This window comes from Haliotis rubra, unplaced genomic scaffold (assembly GCF_003918875.1).
Source record: "Haliotis rubra isolate DU_JTF1 unplaced genomic scaffold, ASM391887v1 Scf83, whole genome shotgun sequence".
Classification (NCBI taxonomy): Eukaryota; Metazoa; Mollusca; class Gastropoda; order Lepetellida; family Haliotidae; genus Haliotis; species Haliotis rubra.
Window position 1 is genome coordinate 1,783,217 of NW_025767557.1, and position 22,056 is coordinate 1,805,272.

The 22,056-nt window shown below is 38.1% G+C and overlaps 2 protein-coding genes across 2 annotated transcripts in view; one reads left to right on the forward strand and one right to left on the reverse strand.

Annotated features, from left to right (window-relative positions):
- LOC124262247 (cysteine--tRNA ligase, cytoplasmic-like) overlaps positions 1 to 22,056 on the reverse strand; it is a 299,881-nt gene that overhangs the window by 201,372 nt on the left and 76,453 nt on the right. The gene's annotated exons all lie outside the window — the stretch shown is intronic.
- Positions 1 to 22,056, forward strand: part of LOC124262248 — a 156,559-nt gene that overhangs the window by 104,094 nt on the left and 30,409 nt on the right. The window contains 1 exon segment of the mRNA XM_046696731.1: positions 19,718 to 19,815. Coding sequence (XP_046552687.1) covers positions 19,718 to 19,815 — 98 coding nt within the window.

Genomic DNA, 22,056 nt, shown 5'->3' on the forward strand with positions numbered 1-22,056 from the left:
GTCCTGTCTTATGTATGTGAGGAGATGGGTGGGAAGATTATCCTTCGTATTGAAATAGTAATAAAAGGGGGACCTGTACAAACACCAACAGCGCTGCGATGCAGGAATTATATCACTCGAGCTGTTTGTCGACAAAAGATTCTGGTCCTATATCAGATAAATCATCAAACTTATCCCTGAATTTAAAAGGGAATAAACATTTTTTGGGAAAGTCTGCAATTTGAAAGTGCCTCAACTTGATTTAATGCTTTTTAACGGACATAGTATAGTATATTTTGTGTTTTCTGTTAAAGCAGTGGACATTCTTTCCAATAAATGCATGCTGTGAAACATATTGATTGTCAGTTTAATTATAATGACAATGAAATCAAATTTAATAGATTTCAATAGTCTGTCTTAAATCAGAACTGAACTTAAAACTTTCAGTCAGATAACATTTACCTGCAGTTTGTTTATAATTTATCACAACAAGTGGATCTCCAAACTTGATTTATTTGAATTAAGGGGGTGAAATGTGAACTCCCTTGTCAAGTATTAAACCTTTCTTAAATGGTACACTTTAAATTTCAATGGCACTGAATGTACTTAAAAGCATGACTCACATGGTTATTAGCTTGGATGATTGACCTTTTGCAATATTTTCACCGATACACATTCCCGATAGTGTATCTTGTAACGTAATGTATTAAGTTCCCCACAATACCTTAACCCCAGTCGACGATTACGGCAACTATTTTATCTGAAACTCTGGCTCCGAGTATCTGAAGTTGGACCATTTTATTCAATCAGAGTCCAGCGCCATCTTGCTCTGGTTGAGGCCCAGGGGGACAGCTCCAGGAAATACTGATTGTTCCACAACTAATCGCAGCCATCTTCCAGTTTTGACACCTCTTAATTCCCCAAAATTACTACTTCAGATATTTGAGTCCGGAACTTGTCATTACAAAGAGTTGACATAAATTTGGGACTGAAAGGTATGGACTTTTGTCGTTGCTCTGCAACTCGGGCGACAGGAACTTGTGAGACAAATACTTGCCAGAGTGGCGATATTGACAGTTGAAATTTTCCAAGGGTGAATGTATTCATTTTAGAATATTCATTAGCAAAACATCACCACTTCCGAAATTTAGAAGTAGTGATCAGGAAAATAGAATTTATTGCCCCTGACATTCAATCTTCATGAAACCTTACTAGAGACATGTTAATTAAAGGTCAATTAAATTCATTAATTAAAAGGTAGCAGGGGTCGAGGAATAGGGCATAATTTGAAAACGAAGAACTGGAAGGTGGGAGTCGTTTCCCTTGGGCATAAAAATGGCCGCCGTGTGATAAACAAAGAAACTGTGACACTGGCGAATATGCTTCATTATCTTCTCCCCCTACCCACCCGACTAGATTTTTTCATCAGTTAAAGATTAAATCGAAGAGCATCACACACCCATGCCTTGAAGAACAAACAAATCAATTATGACGGAAATGAGAGGGTCTGATGAGGGACCAAATTGAAAGGATTGGAAATAGTCAACTTGCCGATAACTGTTCAGCAAATAGTGCTACTTTTTCACAAAGGGCGTAAAATTGGAGAAAAGGTTAAATTAGGTCAGGGTGCACAGTACTCAGACTTTGGGAAGTGTGCATTGCTATTTGCCAAGACAAAACAATTATGTTCTATCAATGGTGATAGGGCATAATCATTCTCTGTGATACTTTTTCATCCAATGTGATCGTGAGACGGTACTGTGGTTCAGAAGCTGAATCATTTCAACAGAGGACGGACCATGTATCACTATAGTTTACTGCAAGCCTCTCACGTACCTAATTTACAGATCAAAGACACAACAAGAATGTGCATTGGACATGAGCATATTTGGATGAATAATACAACACAAAGATCTTTAAGCGGTGTTTCAAAGTGCTCAAAATACATTTGTGGTCAATACTGAAAATGATTAATGAAATATCCAGAATTTGTGGGTATATTTTATGTCAGCAATACTGTGAAGTCTCTTTTAACCCTTCATACTAACTGTATCAAATATTTTACAAAAATAACATTGAAAACTTGGACTTTAATCATTATGACCTTAATTAATTTTGTTCAAATATACTGAATGGAACGAGTAATTGAACACATGAAAGTAAAGTGTTCCTATATACTTGTCCACGTTTCTTTGCTTGTTTTGTATTGCACTTCGGGAAAATCTGCAAATAAATTACGGACCACTTGTACTTGAAACCAAATTTGGAACAGATGTCTGCACAGTGACACCTCAATGCTACAGTGACATATGCTGCTGAACAATAGCTTGGGACATAAAAAGTAATCTTAGTCAAAGAAGTTTAGTCTTTGAATAGTATATGAGGCTGATTAATTAAATCGCCATGACTAGTGAGAGCATGTTACCATCTGAATGACCTTGAGTGAACAAGTGATACATTTGATTGACAACTGCCATTGATTACAAATCATTTACATTGTATTCTGGCCATCCTGCTGTCATATTGTATTTCCCGTTATAATTCATATGCTCACCATACGTACCCATTAGACAGGAAGTCAGCTTGAAGTTGCTACATTAGGTGGTCTAAAGCCAGCTCATGTTCTCCCCCTCTTTACAGCCTTTGTAATTATAAGCCGTCAACTTTCCAAAGAAATTTGTGACACATAAATTAATACATGAGAGACAATGGATTGCAGTCACATTTACAGGATCTGAAGAATTTTCCTTCCGTTCCTTAAATGATATTCATTAGGGAGAGAAAAGTCATCAGTCTCGATCCAAATCTCTGAGGAAAACCGCGAACAAATCGCCATGTCGGTAATTCCCCATCTGCTGATGAAGATGTCACATAATCAGATTTTGGACCGATATCTCAATGATGATGCTGGTCGGTTGAGGATGAATGTCAAAAAATGTCACATGGATGTCTCGGACAACTAAATGCAATCTATAGTAGCGGTATAGAGTTCGTGGGAAGAAGGGACATAACCTCACCTATTGTCACCTAAAAGTCTACACACCAGGCAAATGTGATACAGTAATGTCTTTCAATAGTTCAATCATCCTGTGTATTAGATTAATGGGCAAGGCTGTCAAATGGAATCATGTTAATCTTGAAAATATCAGAAGTATTCACGGCATCTATCCAATAAGTATTTCCTAATTTCCTTATCGGTCTACGATGTACATTACTTTTTTAGTACCGTACATTATTCAACATTATTTCCATGGACAGACTAAATCCTTCAGTTTCCACTAGTTTCACTCTGTCACCTTGTCGAGGGGTATGTAGATATGGAACACTGAAATTCAAGGCCTTTTCAAGGATTTTCAATTCTTCTAATTGTCGTTTTCAAGGCTAATTTCTTTCAGTAATTTGCCTTAGTGTGTCAATTTTATGTAGATCCAAGTTACAGCTATATATTACACATCCTCAAAGACAGAATAAACATCACAAGTTTTCCAACAAGACATTAATCCACAACCAACAAATAAAATAAATGGAGTCTGTCGTGAGTCTAAAGAGCTCTTTTAGAAACATAGGTCACTGTGTACGCATTCAAACCTCTTCAAGCTATTTTTGTAATTTTCAAGGCTTTTCAAGATTAACCCTACGATCCAAGCTTTTAAGCCTGTATGAACAAGTAATATGAGGGCAAAAATAGCATATAGATTAACTTTAATATTACAGGGTTTCCTATGACAAGGAATTCCTGTGTATATGATGCAAAAATTACCTGAAATACTTTAAAATATCCTTATTTCAAGTCGCAACTGGTGAAATAAAAATCGCCAAAAAATCTAGACTAATTCAAAATGATATTTTTGACAATAGTGGCAACAACTCTGATAGGTGTTAAATAAAATAAACTTTCAGAATGAACTGAGACTGATTTTCTTAACTGACCCTACATGTATGGACTGTGTCGATTGTTATAAAAAAGTAAGAACTTATAAATGTATTTGTTTTGAGAAAATCAGGCTTCCAAATTTCCTTCCTCATATGTAAAAAACCCTGACATTACTTGTCTTTTTCACTTTCTTTGATGGAATTAAACAAGTCTAATGCATTCTGGAAAATAAACATTGTCCAACCTATGACTCAAATATCCTAAAAATGGCCATATTCATGATGTTGACTCTTAAAAGCTATAGTAAGTTTCTTGTTACAAATTTGATCAAAATTGACCGCAGTTCTGCTAAATTTTGTCACGGACAAATCTGTTTCTATAGCAGTCACACGCAACAAGTCAGGAGCTGAATTTTCACACCCTTGTAAGGCATAAAAGGTATTAGAAACATTATTGAGCATGAAATTAGAAGTAAAATGCTGATTAACATTACACAAGGTGGAAAAAAATTGTATTTTTAACAATTAACACAAATTCTGTTACAAGTACACTGCATCCCTGTTTACAAGAAATTGATTTAATCCCCGAAAAAAAAATGCAACATATTAAAAATTAGTTACATTGGGGATCAAACAAAACAAGGGGCTGGATGTGCGTGTAACATGGGAACAAGACACAAGATACCCCCAGATATGTCAATGTGCGTTATTGTGAACAAGTGACACGGAATAAAATGTTCAGATTGTTTTTGTGACACTGCTTCACTTTCAAAGAAAATTATTGCAAGATGGCCACCAGATTCGTATGTTGCTCTAAAGATGCACTCACTGGGCAGAAGACCCAGCTGATAAAAGTGTGTGTGTGATGCGTGATATCCAAGCTTTTTAAAGTGTGAAACTGCGAAATTTGAAATAATGCATTCAAAATGACAGAGTGCAGCTTCTAATTTGGTTTAAATTCAAATTGATCATTTGGAAAGGAAAAGCAGACAAATCCACAACTGAGCACATCTGGCGTAAAATAAACACATAATTTGAAAAGAAACATAACGTGACATGACATTTATTTACTTTAAGCATGCTGGGAAAAAAATTAAGAGTAGCTCCATACATTACCACTATTTCAGTGCTGTCAAGATATTGCTGCAAGCATTTATCTTGCATGTGAGCCAATTACATTAAAAACCTATTTCCAAAGTCTAAACCCACTCCATCACTGTACCTACAGTGGTCCGATCCCCCATCACAGATAGATAATGTTATGATCCCCAAAATGATGATGCTGCAGTAATCACAAAATAACAAACCGACTTAATTACTTTCATGGCGAGTCTGATTCCGTGGAACAATAATGGATCCTTCAATTCTTTTGAAGTGTTTTTTTTCTCGCTGGGACAATTGAAAGACAGTCTAGAGAGGGATCACAAGCAATTTGTAGCAAGTAGCATTTCGGGCACGTCAAACAAAGACAAAAGAGGACTGTACCAGTGATCAAAAAGTGACCTTCAGTGATCAAAAAGTGACCTTTGACACTAAAATCTGACCCAGAATTACACTCGTGGAATGCTGCAACCCTTTAATCTCAGGTCGCGTCACCTGTCTAAGACTGGGATGTAGGCTCTCTCTTTTACTCTTATCTAACTTAAAACCTCCATTTTCTTAATAAGCCTGGTTACCACGGCGACATCAAAGCGCCAGTAAGAATGAACCTAATGAAGCTTAATCTTGCAAACATAAGCACGTTCTGAGGTGACGTATCTACAAAAAGATGTGACGGAAAGTCTCTCACTTCCTGCACTGTATTATAGACCCACTGCCTGAGATTATTGGCAAAGTTTCTTTGAGCAAAGACGCATAAAAGTTGTTTTCACACAGGATTTGCAGGCTCTTTGACAGCGTATTAATTTTTGTTGTGCGTATGTACTGTGAAATCCCTGTCATTCCCAGACAAGACGACAAGCATGGTTTATCAGTTATTGTACGTGTTGAATTGGAGAGCTCTGGGAGATGGCATAGGTCAGAGGTTAGGAAGTGAAGCTGAAACCGTTGACTTCCTCTATCCTCTGAACATACGGTGCTTGCTCAACTTGCAACTGTTGAAAGCTCTGTGAGGAGATCCTGTGTCAGTGAATGAGAAATGGCGTTGTCTGGTGGCCACATTTACCGAGAGGATTTACACCATCTTTAGCTATAATCAGGCAATATCGCTGTAGGGAGGCCAGAAATGTTCTTCACAACTTGTACCATGGGGAATCGGCATGACAAGCCAACACTTTAACCACTGAACCACCTCCATAAGTAGAGGATTCACTTTTCTGATGAATTCTCACATGAATAGGGGCAGTTGGGTAGCGGTTAAATGGGGGAGTGAGTGAGTTTAGTTTTACACCGCACTCAGCAATATTCCAGCTATATGGGGGCGGTCTGTTAATAATCGCGTCTGGACCAGACAATCCAGGGATCAACAGCATGAACATCGATCTGCGCAACTGGGATACGATGACATGTTTCAACCCAGTCAGCGAGCCTGACCACCCGATCCCGTTAGTCACCTCTTACGACAAGCATGGGTTATTGATGATCAATTCTAACCTGGACCTTAACAGGTCCTAGTGGTAAAAGCCGCTGCTTGTCACATTTAAGGCTTGAGTTTGAATCCTCACATCGGTACAATGTGAAGCCCATGTCTGGTGTCCCCAGAAGTAATATTGCTGAAATATTACTGAAATGGCACTGAAATATTCTCACTTTCTCTCGTGATTTATTTTATGAAGAGGTTGCTGAATACTTAACTCCCATGTGTGACTCTTGACACAGCTGCTTATCAATTACTCAAATGAAATATTGAAATAAATGCTAGACAGTTTCTGCTGATTTAAATGCGACGTTGATGCTGAAGATTCCATCTAAACTATCACAGAACTTTATTCTTCGGTTTATAATCAATGAAAATTATATAAAAAATATCTAATAAATGAAGTTAGGTTTTATTACTTCACAAACACATGTTTTATGTTTTTCATTAAAATCCTTTGCAGTTTCTAACAAAAGTAAATCCTATGAATGAATATAGATTAAAATAATGTTATAGCACAGTGCAAAACAGTGCATAACTAATTCTAACCAATGCTTTTATGAAATTGATTATGTAATTTACAACACCCTAAAGATTGCATTAATGTCTCGCTGGATAAAACTGAACCTCAAAATTACATTATCCTCCAAGACACACCAATTATGGCCGCCTCAACTCATCTCAAATGACCTTTGTGCTCTTCAACTTTGGGTTGAAATTCAATGGATAGCCGATTTTGTCATTTTATGAAATGTGTGTCCCAAATCAGCGGAAAATAGCTGTAAAATATAGTCGGATAATGCTTTGGAAAAAAACACAAAATTGCACCCAAGTTTTTTATAGACATGTACAGCAAACCCGTGGTGTTCAAAGTAAGGCTTGACTGGAGAATGGACCTGATTAACTTAAAGGTCGGTATCATAATTGACAGACTTCCATTCCATAACAGTTGCCACCGATATGGTCCAAAAATACCATCCACAAGTAATGTCGTTTACTAGTCCAATCAATTTCAAACTAGTGCTACTCTTTTCGCAAAAATCTGGCATCATTGTTGATTTTCGGTGACATGTAATGATATGATTTATATGATTTTCATCGCTATTTTGACTATGACATCCGAAGGAAGATGTTTTAGAAGTTAATCGAGACTAGAGTTAATGTTTTATGTTTACCCTTAACTTACTTCGTAAAACATATTCTCTTTGACTCAGTGTTATATCGAAGGAGCTGGTTTGACACTGCTTCCATGGTATTCTATTTATATCACAGCGTGTCAACTTGATATGGACTCAGGTCTAGGATCCAAGTGAGTGAGTGAGTTTAGTTTTATGCGGCACTCAGCAATATTCCAGCTTTATGGCGGCAGTCTGTAAATAATCGAGTCGAGACAATCCAGTGATCAACAGCATGAGCATCGATCTGCACAATTGGGAACCGATGACGTGTCAACCAAGTCAGCGAGCCTGACCACCCGATCCCGTTAGTCGCCTCTCATGGGTTACTGAAGATCAATATTCTAACCCAGACCTTCACGGGTCCTAGCATCCAAGAAGATCCAGGGTCGAATTGGTCTTTAGCAACCCATGCTTGTCGTAAGAGGTGACTAACGGGATCGGGTGGTCAGGCTCGCAGAATTGGTTGACCATGTCATTGTATCCCAATTGTGTAGAACGACGTGTTGTTGATCACCGTACTGTCTGGTCCAGACTCAATTATTTACAGGGCACTGCCATATAGCTGGAATATCGCTGAGTGCTGTGTTAAACAGCAACCATACAAAAAAATGTTCATCACTTTGGTGAGACCCACAAGTATGAAAATGGGAAAAAGAAACCCAGAAACACAGGAAATCTGAAATTTAAACCCACGACCACATATTTCTGGCTCTACCAAAGTACATGCTTGTGCAAACCCATTGTAGTACCTCATACCCACCCGAGCTTCCATGTTTACAGAGTGAAAGATATTTATTAATTTATACTCGGACAAAGAAACAGGTACAGGTTAAATTGAAAGTGGATTGTTACTTGTGTCTTTTGTGTTTTGACATGCAGAGAACACTCATGATCAATCCCCCAGGGAGTCTACCTCTCTTCGCTTTTAGTGCTCCAAAGTGCATCATTAAACATTAATTCTCAAAAATTGTTGTCAGATTTTCAGCAAATTGACTCGCGTGATGAAACTTGTGTTCGCCATATTGAGCTGCATTTAATGGGACCTGACACCTTATAATCAATGTATAGAACTTCTCAGTCTAGGACCTTCAGTACCTTCAAGCGTCGTTTGCCGTTGTTATTAAAAGCCTTATTCAGCAACATTTCAGGTACACGACAGCAGCCTGTTGATCAAATTGAATCTGGACCAGACAAACTCATGACTGACTGACTGACTGAGTTTAGTTTTACGCTGCTTTTAGCAATATTCCAGCAATATCACGGGGGGGACACCAGAAATGGGCTTAACACATTTTGCCCATGTGGGGAATCGAACCCGGGTCTTCGGCGTGACGAGCCAACGCTTTAACCACTAGGCTACCCCACCGCCCCGACAAACTCATGACTGATAACCAAAACAACATCACATGCTGTAAACACTTATACATTTAGTATTTCTTACAAAAACATCTCCAAATTCCCAGTGTAAAATGAGAAAGCAAGGTGCAAAAAGATTTTATGATGGTTCTTTTCTTTTTACATCACAATGCCAAATTTCTTCAAGGTCAAAGACATTTCAAAGGAAGATTTTCCAATGGCACAAGCTTTTACTTGCTTTCCAACTTGTTTCTATATATACCTATTCCAAATTCTGTTTATCTGTTACATACACAGGTTCTGTGCTTCTTCTCTTTTATTATTGAGAAACCTCTGGAAATATAAACAAATTCTGATGTTACCATTTTCCATTACAAATAGCTGGAGTACTGACTCATTGGGTTTAACGGAAAGAATAGGACCCCATCAACCAATGCTTTAATATTGTGACTAAATGTAACTAGTGCTTAGACTATCTGCGAAGACCTGGGTTAGAATTGATTTTCAGCAATCCAGGCTTGTCAGAGGCAACTAACAGGATTGGGGGGTCAGACCCAATGTTTTGGTTGAAACATGTCACGGTATAACCATTACGCAGATTGATGCTCATGATGTCAATCACAGGATCATCTGGTCCAGACTTAGCAATATTTCAGCTTCATTGTGGTGGTCTAAGTACAGCTTTAACCAAAAAATCCCAAACTGTGGGAGTGGACCAGTGGTCTTCTAGATGTAAACAATTTCCGGAATTTACGCTCATGATGTCAGTCACAGGATCATCTGGTCCAGACTTAGCAATATTTCAGCTTCATTGTGGTGGTCTAAGTATACCTTTAACCAAAAAATTCCAAACTGTGGGAGTGGATCAGTGGTCTTCTAGATGTAAACAATTTCCGGAATTTACGCTCATGATGTCAATCACAGGATCATCTGGTCCAGATCATTCCACCATCGTGAAGCTGAAATATTGCTGAGTACAGCTTTAACCAAAAAGGGGCGGTGGGGTAGCCTAATGGTTAAAGCGTTGGCTCGTCACGCCGAAGACCCAGGTTAGAATCCCCACATGGGCACAATGTGTGAAGCCCATTTCTGGTGTCCCCCGCCGTGATGTTGCTGGAATATTGCTAAAAGCGGCGTAAAACCAAACTCAGTCAGCAGTTTAACCAAAAAATCACAAACTTTTGGAGTGGATCAGTGCACTTCTCGATGTAAACAATTTCTGGAGCACCAATCAGTCAATGACAACTAGCAGACCACTGCTTTATGTTTCACTCCATCCATGCCTACCCAGGAGCCACTGAAAAAATGTCTCCGGGCGCTTTGAAGTCAATCCCAAATCGGCGAAGAGGGACAATTTTCTGGTGGTTCTCTCCCCGCTGAGACAAAGCGAGACCGCCTGAATACGACCTGTTACCAGTGATTAAAGACGACAGCTCGCCATTGACTTTATTCAATTACTCATTTTTTAACGGTTATCCGCTAGCGAAGTTATACCTCCCAATACTGACTCACACTCTAGTTTGAGTTTCGGCATGCACAACAAAATGAGGTAAAGATCAAGGGAGTGATCTATCTATTATCTACATCACGAAGTTGACCGTCCAGATAATGATGTTTGATAGGGTTTCAAGTTGTTATAACAAGCAGGCGGGCTCTATCTTAGTCCTGTTCTACACAATATTGCATTATTCACAGGAAATTAACACCTACATCTGATACTACATGGTTTGAAAATCGTAAATCTTACCAGATTTTAACCCATTATTTAACAGTGTAACAAGTACGTGACCTGTTTGACATTTGCTAGAGTGAGTGAGTAAGTTAAGTTTTATGCTGCTTTTTAGCAATACTCCAGCAATACTGGACACAAGAAATGGGCTTCACACATTACATCCATGTTGGGAATCGAACCTGGGCCTTCACATGACAAACAAATGCTTTAACTACTGGGCTACCCTGCCTCCCCTCGACATTTGAACAAGAATAAAGCCACTGTGGACTGCTCTTTCTAGGTTTTAATTGAGTCCCCAAAACATTACCAATGACCATAACTTTGGATTATTCAAAGAAAGAAATTGATCTTGTTCTAATTTGAAGCCTTAATTCAGTGTATAAAATATAGCCCGTCCCAACGTCCTTGACGGTCTATTTTTGTGAAGGACGATCTATTAAATAAGTAAGGCTGTCCTTTGGTCGGGGGAAATATTTGAAAAAATATACTTAACTTGGTTTGAACTCCAGCTTATCTATTATTTTTTCAGGGTTTTAGTTTTGGGGACTGGCTGTGTTTGTTCAGGACTGATCACATTTTTGGATAGCCAGCCCTTGGAAAGGCCATATTTCAAAAATATTCTATACACTGCTTATAATTAATTGTAATCCCAAGGTTTTGGACTTGAAACAGACAGAAGCAGTGAAACTGATTCAGATTCTAATATAGTACACTTTGTTTACCATTGATCATTTGACACAAACTCATCAGAAGAGATCGGACAAAAATATGGAAGATACGTTTCTCACATATCTCATAACTGATGGTATGTGATTCCTGCAGTGACAAGAATTGACACATTTGACACAAGAAATAACACAAATGACACAAGAGTTGACACATGATACTACCTTCAAATGCAGTGAAATTGACAGATTAAATTCTTCACATTTAAACAAAATAAGTTCTGAAATGTAAATTGTTTTATAGGCGTATAGATGTCAGGGGTAGCCAAGTGGTTAAAGTGTTCACCTATCATGCTTAAATACCTTGGTTTGAATTCCCACAAGGGTACAATGTATGAAACCAGAGATGCCAACCCTAATTTAGCCCAATTAGTATTTTGGCCAAAAACTGATGCAGAACAGTAATTTTTGGCCAAAATTAGTATGAACTTTTCGAAAAAAAAATTCATATTAAATAAACTATTTAAATACATAGTCTAAGACCTTGTTAGTGACATTGTACTCATCTAAATCAGTAGCAAGTATCCATATATAGCTTGATACTGAATAAAATGTGGTTGAAAATTGTGTATGGTACGCATGCTATTTGATAATTTAATTTTATGTATTATTTTTTAAAATTCGTATATATTTTACTGCTATTGTAGTCGTGTATTTTGTGGGGTTTTTTCGTAACGAATACGATAAAATCGTACGGGCTGGCATCTCTGTGAAGCCCATATTCAGTCAGCCTAGTGTGATACTGCTGGAACATTGCTGAAGGCGACATAAAGCCATATTCAGTGAGTGTGTTATTCTAAGGTAGCAGTTCAACATTTCTGTCGGGGGAATATACTATTGAGACCTGCACCTGGATACCCAGTAACAATCAAATTTAAAATGGCTGACATCTTCAAACAATTTTCCAACTACAAAAGCAAAAATGCATGCACCAAAGCAGAACAATCAACAGAAGTTGTATGGCAACACAACATACCAAAAAGTGTTTCTAATTGGCACTACCTTTCTTGTCAAATTGTGCGTAAATTAAATATTTTCAGAATTCTATACATTTCAGATTAGTATTTGTTATTCAGCCAGGTGCACCTGCAACACCATGAAACAACCATGGCAATAGACGCTATAAACACTAAGCATTGTTTTCTATAACAGCACTATTGAATGTGCGTGAACTCGATTCATCTAAACCATAAATAGCTCTACACACACTGTGTGTAAAGATGTCTCCAAAGGCAAAAAACAACCAGAGTTCACTCAGAACAATGATAAATATTTCATGCCAAAGAACAATAAGTTGTGTTGCATGTTTTTGTCTGCATCCCACAATGCATCTGGGTACATGTCCCTGTCAGTCAAGGACAGCGTACTGATGTAATATTGATGTTTGGAGCATTACTTGACAAAGATAATGCATCGGGAAGCATGTCTGCCTGTCAGTTGTTGTGTCACAGGTGTCAAATGATAGATGACAGCCTGTGTCTGGTTACCAGGCATAGGTCAGTCTGTCTGCCTGTCAGTTGTTGTGTCACAGGTGTCAAATGATAGATAACACCCTGTGTCTGGTTACCAGGCGTAGGTCAGTCTGTCTGCCTGTCAGTTGTTGTGTCACAGGTGTCAAATGATGGATAACACCCTGTGTCTGGATGCCAGGCGTAGGTCAGTCTGTCTGCCTGTCAGTCGTTGTGTCACAGGTGTCAAATGATAGATGACAGCCTGTGTCTGGTTACCAGGCATATGTCAGTCTACCTGCCTGTCAGTTGTTGTGTCACAGGTGTCAAATGATAGATAACACCCTGTGTCTGGTTACCAGGCGTAGGTCAGTCTGTCTGCCTGTCAGTCGTTGTGTCACAGGTGTCAAATGATAGATGACAGCCTGTGTCTGGTTACCAGGCATATGTCAGTCTGTCTGCCTGTCAGTTGTTGTCACAGGTGTCAAATGTTAGATAACACCCTGTGTCTGGTTACCAGCCGTAGGCCAGTATGTCTGTCAGGTGTGGTATCACAGGTGTCAAATGATAGATAACATCCTGAGTCTTTTTGCCAGGTACAGGACAGTCTGTTTGCCAGGTACAGGACAGTCTGTCAGGCTGTCACAAGTGGTTATGGTAATTTGCTATTATTGCTAAGCTGTAACCACTAATATCTGACATTTTCAATCCATCCCCTAACCAGTCATGAAAAATTGTTGAATTCTGGAAATCAACTATGATTCTTATTTCTTCAGTCAATTCATGTATGCATGATTTTAAACATCCAAAATGAAATCCTATATTTATCTGCACATACATGATTGTCAAGCACTTTTATACATGATTGTCAAGCATTATCATATATGATTCTCAAGCCTTTTAACACATGATCGTCAGGCATTTTAATACATGGTTGTCATGCATTTTAATACATGATTGTCAAGCATTTTAATACATGATTGTCAAGCATTTTAATACATGATTGTCAGGCATTTTAATACATGATTGTCAGGCATTTTAATACATGGTTGTCAAGCATTTTAATACATGATTGTCAAGCATTTTAATACATGGTTGACAAGCATTTTAATACATGATTGTCTGGCATTTTAATACATGATTGTCAAGCATTTTAATACATGATTGTCAAGCATTTTCACTTGTGAAAATCAAACCTTTTCATTCACAATTCTCAACTTTTCTCTATATAATTCTCCAACAATCTAAGAGTCGAATAACAACCAAAAACTAAACTGATTTCAAAGCAATTTTCCCTAACAGAATCCATTTTGACTTAAAAGAAAATTGAACCATATCATCTATGGATGAAGGGGTTGCCCCACTCCCTCAAGAAGCATGTCCCATGACTGCAGGCTTTTACACATACAATAGCCAGTATCGAACATCAAGCGTGAGATATAAAGAGTGCAGACATGTCTCTCACTGCCAACAAATCACGCCGGCTCGAGTCCCCCATGAACAATGAATCAGCCATTCCAGGTCTATCAAACATTCAGTTTTCTCGAACACAGAAGAATTCCATTCAAAGATGGTAAGGTCTCCCAAGAAGAGGCACGAAATCATAAAAAGTATATTGACGTGTTTCAGAAAAACAATTTTCCCCAGTTGTCATGTCATAAAATTACAAAATGACACAAAAGTAAGTAATTCTAATCAAAAATAAAATATGTGTGGGATCATAACATATTTTCATGTGCTATATTTCTAAGCAACTAAATCTAATATATTTTACTGCTAATAATCTTTTTAATTGTCTCTATAAACGGATAACAATTCAAAGCTGAAAAATCCTGAAAAGACTCAGTAACATCATACACAAGATACACCCTTCGAAACTGTTTAACCTTTAGCCTGCTGAATTAATTTCAGCATAAGGCGTTGTAAAGAGGGTGGGTGATTTCAAACAGTCGGTGTGTCATTAAATAAGAGACAACTGAAAAAATATTTGGCACATTAATACTAGATAGAAAAATGAATATTATTTTCTAAAAACATCCTGATAATTTCAAACATACAGAGGTTAATGACAAGGCAAGCATAAAAAATGTAAATTTCCTGAATTTACCACAATTACTTGATAGACAGTGGAATGCGATTTATATAAGGACCCTGAATAAATCGTTAAATTTACGCAAAACCGATTTCAATATTCTTATTTCGATATCTCATAATTATCTGACTTTAAATTCGTAACTGTTTAATGTCTTTGTAGGGAGAGGTGTTGGCTCTGCCTGATCACAACCCCATTCATTTGGGGAAAGACATTTTGTTTAAATTGCACCAGATCATTTTTTGGAGGTCTGAATATGAACAATATTCTGGGCAGATGGGTGACTCAAATACTGTTGAAACACGCCTTTGTGAGGTCCATTCATCTTCAACACGATTATGACAAAATATGTCTCACAGACAGTAATAAGCTCTCCAAATCTGTCACTGATTTCTGCAAATACAAGTCGGCATCAGCATGGCAGGTTCCTGCCTTGCCCACCAGGGGTCACCACTAGTCCCACAGTACCATTGTTCCTTGGGTCCAAATCTCACTGTTTGGTTATAATTATTTTCTTGCCATTAATTATGCATGAGATGATTAGATTCTTCCTTGGGCTTTCCTTGATTCAGTCATGCGGGAAGCGGATAGATATTCTGGACTGATGGACTGACGATATGGCCATATTTAATTTAATCTTGGTTGGGGACGAGGGTCGTGTCCCTTGATTTCACACAAACCATAACAGCGACAAAGTGGGGCTCACTACAGCTGTTTGGGTCAGCTGGCACAATACTGGGTGGACGCTCAACTAATACTAGAGCCGTTTCAGAAATTTGTAATTATCTTCAAAATGAAAGTCAATTTGGATGGTGCATATGACCCATTGATGGGAAATACTTGATTCATGGAGTGTGGACATCCCTTTGTATTGAGATAAATTGAGGAGAAACAACGAAATTATCCAAACATCTTGATCACATTTTTATAATATCCAATACCATTAATCATACTTTACATTTTTCATATGAACGATATTATCAGAAAAAAATCAGTCAGTCAAAAGCCACAACAAATCACTAAGGAGAAAAATATCGCCACATTTATGATGACGAAAAATTAGCCTGAATCGGAAAATGAGATTCAATTCCTTTCAACAGAGAGAAAGTTGACCGCCAGCCCATTGTTTAACAGAATACATTTGTTAGCAAGACTAATGACGGTCTTTAAGTTGCATAAGAAATATGATGAAGTGAAATTTATAATGATGTTATGGTCTTATACATTATTTTACCAACGTCCAGACATATTTGTCATTTGTAGGTAATTTATAGTCAGAGACATTGTTTCAACACTAATGACTCCAACGACAGGTGAGAGTCATAAATAATTTGACAGGTCCCCGAGACCCAGTGCAAAAATCAATGTTGGTAGATAAGGAAACGAGACTTTTCGACCATCATTAGTTGTGTACATCCTTCGCGATTGATGAATCAGCTTCTAACGAATCTCCAGGAGCGTCACTTACAGAGTGGCTCCAACAAAATCTATCGACAACTTCTCTCTCAGCTTGACATACGTACCACGTACCGTACTCCACGTAAAGAAATTTGTGGGGGCAATGTGCACGTCTCATCACCTTATATCCCTCGCTTCCACCTTGTGGATATTTCTAAATTCAAGGATTTTTTCCAACATTTATCCTAACTGGATTACATAAACATCTTTCTCACTACATGTAATAATTTAATTATTTAAGTAACTCAAACTCATTTTATTTGAAAATGCAAAGATTTATGGAGAATTAGGATTCCAAATAAAAGGCTCTGACTGCTTCCGCTGTCTCTGTAGGCATTTCTGTCCCCAGTCTCTTTAACAATCTGTTAGTTTAAGTGTCATTGTCACCATGTACAAAGCTTCTTCATTTGCACCCAACAGGCGAAGATAAAAGAAAATTAGGAAAAAAACTGTCACCTTTAGCTTCTGGGCTTCTTTTTTTGTCAAACTTACAAATAGTGATTGTTGAGGCCCTGGCTTAGAGCTCGGTAATGAACCAAATTTGAGAAATTGGCAGAAATTGTGAGTAATACTGAAAAGACAAAAAATGTCCATGGCATGATATCCTAGTACTGGGTTCCTTTATGACTTTGTGAGGAAATTAGGTTGAAATGCTGGGATAATCCGGGCCCTGTGATCAGTGAAATTACAACAAATATTCCAAACAATCTGTCAATTTGCAAGTTCACACCACCTAATGGTTTTTGTCCACTCTAAGCAACGAACCTCTGTCCTTAATCTCGATGATTCGCAAATGACACTACCACAAAGCTGGAAAACTGCACCGTGTCCTGTGGATTAGCTATCCTGGACAGAGACGGTCTTTGTAGCTGGGGAAGCTCGCCTTGACAGGGACCAACTGTGACAAGTTCGCTGCAGGCCATTTGACGACCAGCAGACAGATCAAGGCCTTGCATCACAAACCGATAGAGATTTTTTTGCACTAATTCAGAAAACAAATGACTCATGTCATTTAATTCAATCATAATGAAATTTGTACAAAGACAATATGTTCCCTAGTTGTGGCAGTGGAGAAATGGCTACGCCAAACCTCGCGATATTGTCGTAATTTCCCTGTCGTGCCGTCATGATCAAAGGTTCAGACTCGTGACCATGGGAATCAATGAAAATGTTGTCAGTGAAAATTATAACACGTTAACCGAGCACGGCACAGTTTGACATCCGTGTCGTAGGAAGGTGTGCTGACTGATGACAGTATCAGACAGAAAGCAGAGGTCATATGGCAGTCGACTTGGATCCGATTCATATGGTGTCTATTCATTCCTGCACTCAATGGCCTACTTTCAGTCCGCTATACATCACAACCATAGACTTGTCACAAAGATGAAAAAAATCAAGAAAGGTCTAATGGTAAAAATGCCATATTTCCAAAAGGCACTCATTTCTGACAGACTGTCAAAAACACTCACTGTGGGTACAAGGATTTCTTAGATCTTGTACTGGTAAAACAACAAAACAAAGCTGAAAACAAAATATTCCATGAAAGTTTAACTCAGGTCAATTGTACTTAGAACAATCAAGTTCATTAACGATTTTTAAGTTATCAGTATGTATGTATGTATGTATGTATGTATGTATGTATGTATGTATGTATGTATGTATGTATGTATGTATGTATGTATGTATGTATGTATGTATGTATGTATGTATGTATGTATGTATGTATGTATGTATGTATGTATGTATGTACGCATGCAGTGTTGCGAGGCAGCTGCTAAAATATAATTAATAAAAATGGTCAGCCAGCCAATGAAGCCTGACAAACTGAAATGAGTTATACAAATCCTCTTCATCATTTTTTTTTTAATCATCTGCTATTATCATCATCATCGTTATCATCATTCATCATTATTGAAGACCCCGATTTGTTTTGTACACGATCATCAAAATCTGAGGTTCAATGTTTGTGTGTGAAGATCTGTTCTGCTGAAACACAAAACGTTCAATTCCATAGGGCGCCTTGCACATAAACCTTGTATTAGGCTAGTAGCAAGAGGTGTACCACCGATTGATTGAGTTAAGTGTGCTGAGCTGTGCCTATTCAAGTTTTTTGTGCCGTATGTGATTAAGTGGAGCTGAGGGCTCTCCACGATCAACCAGGACCCTTTAATTAGAACTCAAATTTTGTAGAAAAATTTACTAAACTTTATTTGCCTGAATCGACAGAACTACTTGGTCAAATTCAATATTTGCGTACTATCCTGCTGCCACGGAGAGTTTGCGAAACTCAAAGGCGAGCAAAAAACTTTAGTTAACATTGTTATTTCAGATTATTTTCACAGCTGCAAGTTCCAGGGTTTTCTGAAATGATCCAATCGAATATCGAGGATCCAACGTTAAAATTGAGTTGTGTTGATCCAAACCAGTTTACCATAATGGGCCCACTATACATACACGCTAGATGTACACCGAGGTGTCACCTGCAAAGTGACCCGCCACAAATTGTCATTGACTTTTTGCACATCTGACCACACGAACAATACATCTAATCGCCCATTCAGTACCGTGGACTAGGTGCGTACCCAAAGTGCCCTTTCAGCAGCGCAGATTCGGCGTATATCAAAGAGTGCCGGTATAGTGGCATGCACACAGCCTATACCAAAAAGCGCCTATGGGAACTAATTGACACTTTACTGTTGTTGAGTCTTGGAAGAGCCATCGCACAGTGATCCAATACCCGTAATGACAGCCGATCGCTCGCGTCTCAGACAATTAGGGATTTTTGTCTGGGCCTATCCAATTTGACAACTCCCAAATAAGATCAAACGAACAAACTAACGATAAATATGAGAAAATAGGACAAAAATACCTTTATACAATTCAAGCATCAAATTATCATCTTATTCAATAAGGAAGATTATCTGAGGTGTCTTGTTGGAGAATATTTGGCTCTCCAAACTCATAAGATATTTTCCTAAATGTATTCTGAATACGGGGTTCATATCTGATACAACTTCACACAAGTATCCTTGCATCAATGTCAAACGCTGATTTAAAAAAAGATCACTCTCATTAAATTGAATTCTTGGTTCAAGCTCAGTTAAATTTGATAGCACCTACTTCACAACACCGGATAAAGATAAACTTTCAAAGAGAAACAATTTCAAAATCAATTATTTTTTTCCCTTCCCCTACTCCTGAATTCTTCGGTTTACATTTTCCGTTAGCAATTGAACGTTTTTCCCAATTCTACCCAACAAATCTGAATGATGTCACTAATGATGTTTTTGTTTGTTTTCAGTGGATACATATCATGGCTTTCTATATATGCAAGAGGGAAACTACATATCAAGACTAATATTTGATCTTAATGACAATTTAGCTGGGATTCAAACAGCGGTAAGTAGAATTCTGTTGACATTTGAAAAACCATGTTTAGCCAGTAATTTACATGACAATTTCTCATGCCGAGAGAAATCCATGGTGCATACACGAAAAACGGAATCCAGGTTTGCCATAAATGTTTTGTGAGAAGTAATCAGTTTGTGTGGCAGTCATTTGAATTATTTAGCATCCAAACTTAAGTGATTTAGCTGAACCTTCTCTAACAAGTCTTATGTTTTATTGCTCAGTTTCCTTTGCATGTTGTGCGTCCCTGTTTTCATGGTTGTCAATGAATTGTTTACAAGACATCCGGATATGGCCGACCCACGAACGATCAGTAACTTACTTGTGGTTCAGTGAAACATGACAGATGTATGTCTTTGATTATTTTATCGTAATTATATTCTACTTAAAGATTTTCACAACAGCTGATTTTTTCCATATTATGGTTTGTCTAGCATGTCATGACACACTCACAACATGATTTTTTTTCATATTATTAGAGTTAATCTGTCATATCTGTTAAGTATTAAACAAAGACTCCAGTTGTATTTGTCCAAACTGGTCACACCATATAACCAGTATTGCTTTCGTGGACCAATTTTTAACCTGAGGTGAGTGAGAGAGAGAGAGAGAGGAGAGAGGAGTGGGGGTGAGTGAGTGAGTGAGAGAGAGAGAGGAGTGGAGTGAGTGCGTGCTTTCGTGGACCAATTTTAAACCTGAGTGAGTGAGTGAGAGAGTGAAAAAGAGAGGAGTTGGATGAGTGAGTGAGTGAGTGAGTGAGAGAGAGAGAGGAGTGAGTGAGTAAGAGAGTGAGAGAAAGGAGTGGGGGGAGTGAGTGAGAGAGTGAGAGGAGTGAGTGAGTGCGTGCGTGCGTGAGTGAGTGAGTGAGTGAGTGAGTGCGTGAGTGAGTGAGAGGAGTGAGTGAGTGAGGAGTGAGTGAGTGAGTGAGTGAGTGAGGCCTAACACCACTATTTATTGCAAGTTATATTTGGGTATGTCATTATGCTGCTTTCTTGTCAAATGGGTTCGACACACCATTGAGAGGAATAATGCAGTGACTCTAAACATGGGATGAAAACCCGAAGTCATGCAGGTCGTAGACATTTACCACTTTGGTACAAAAACAAAACAAAAACCACAAGTATGGCGCTGACAAACCTACAAATATAATCAGGGCGAGCCAGGATTAATTCTAACCCGGAATCGCCAGGGGGCCCTACGTTTGTTATACCGACTTGCACAGCGGTGCATTATGTCGGCCATATTAGAAAGCATAATGTACACAATTTCATTTGAAACCTCTCTTTTCTGACGTATCCCTCCTGCAGGCAATATTTTTCTTACTTAATAACCAAACTTCCTGCTTTCATAAGCACACTCAGCACCAGTCTCCAGGGAGACGCTCCTGCTGTGATGTATACAAGTAAATCTACTGTTAAATTACATCAATTTCGTATTCCACCCTGCTTCTAAGTTCTTATTGGTTTACGAAATAGGAAAGAGAATTAATTTCTTCAATGACCTTTAACATATGATTCAAGATAAAATTGCCATAGTCGCATGTAAATCTTGATCCAACATGTCTGATAACATCATTTACTACTGTATGCCTTCATAAGTAATGGGTAGTTTTCATAACTACTGCCTTCGCTTCTGCGGACCCTTTGGAGTCCGTTAATCGGGGGGAGAGCCATACTTCATCCTGAGTATAACAAACTAAATGCCACGGAAACTGTAATCAAGATTACACAATGTAGCCAATATATGCAATTTGGGAGTGTTGAAAGAAAATACGGTATGGCCTAAGCAGTATAGAATTTCGATCTTGGGTATATCAAAGGCATTTTACAATGAACACTGATTTAATTGAACTGACAGTAGCCAGTGCTGAGCATCTTTTTAATTTTCTGCGATAATACATAGCGCAGGGCCTTGGTATTGGTGGCAGACAAATTACACAAAGAGTTGGATAGCATTCAGTTTAACCAGAAAATGAATAAGAGAGACTCGTGCAGTTGTGTGATCATGTCCTTTTCAGTGAATACTTCAAGAATACTTCAAGAATACTTTACATTGCATAGCATCTTAACATCTTAATAACTCTGTATATTAGTTAGATCTTAAAAATGGTCCTGGGTCTTTGATGTGTCGGGCTATAGCAGTTTAATCTAGGAACTTCCTTGAAGTTTGTAGATTCACACATTAGGATAATTATAAGAATGACTTGACTGTCATCTTTAATTTCGCTCATGG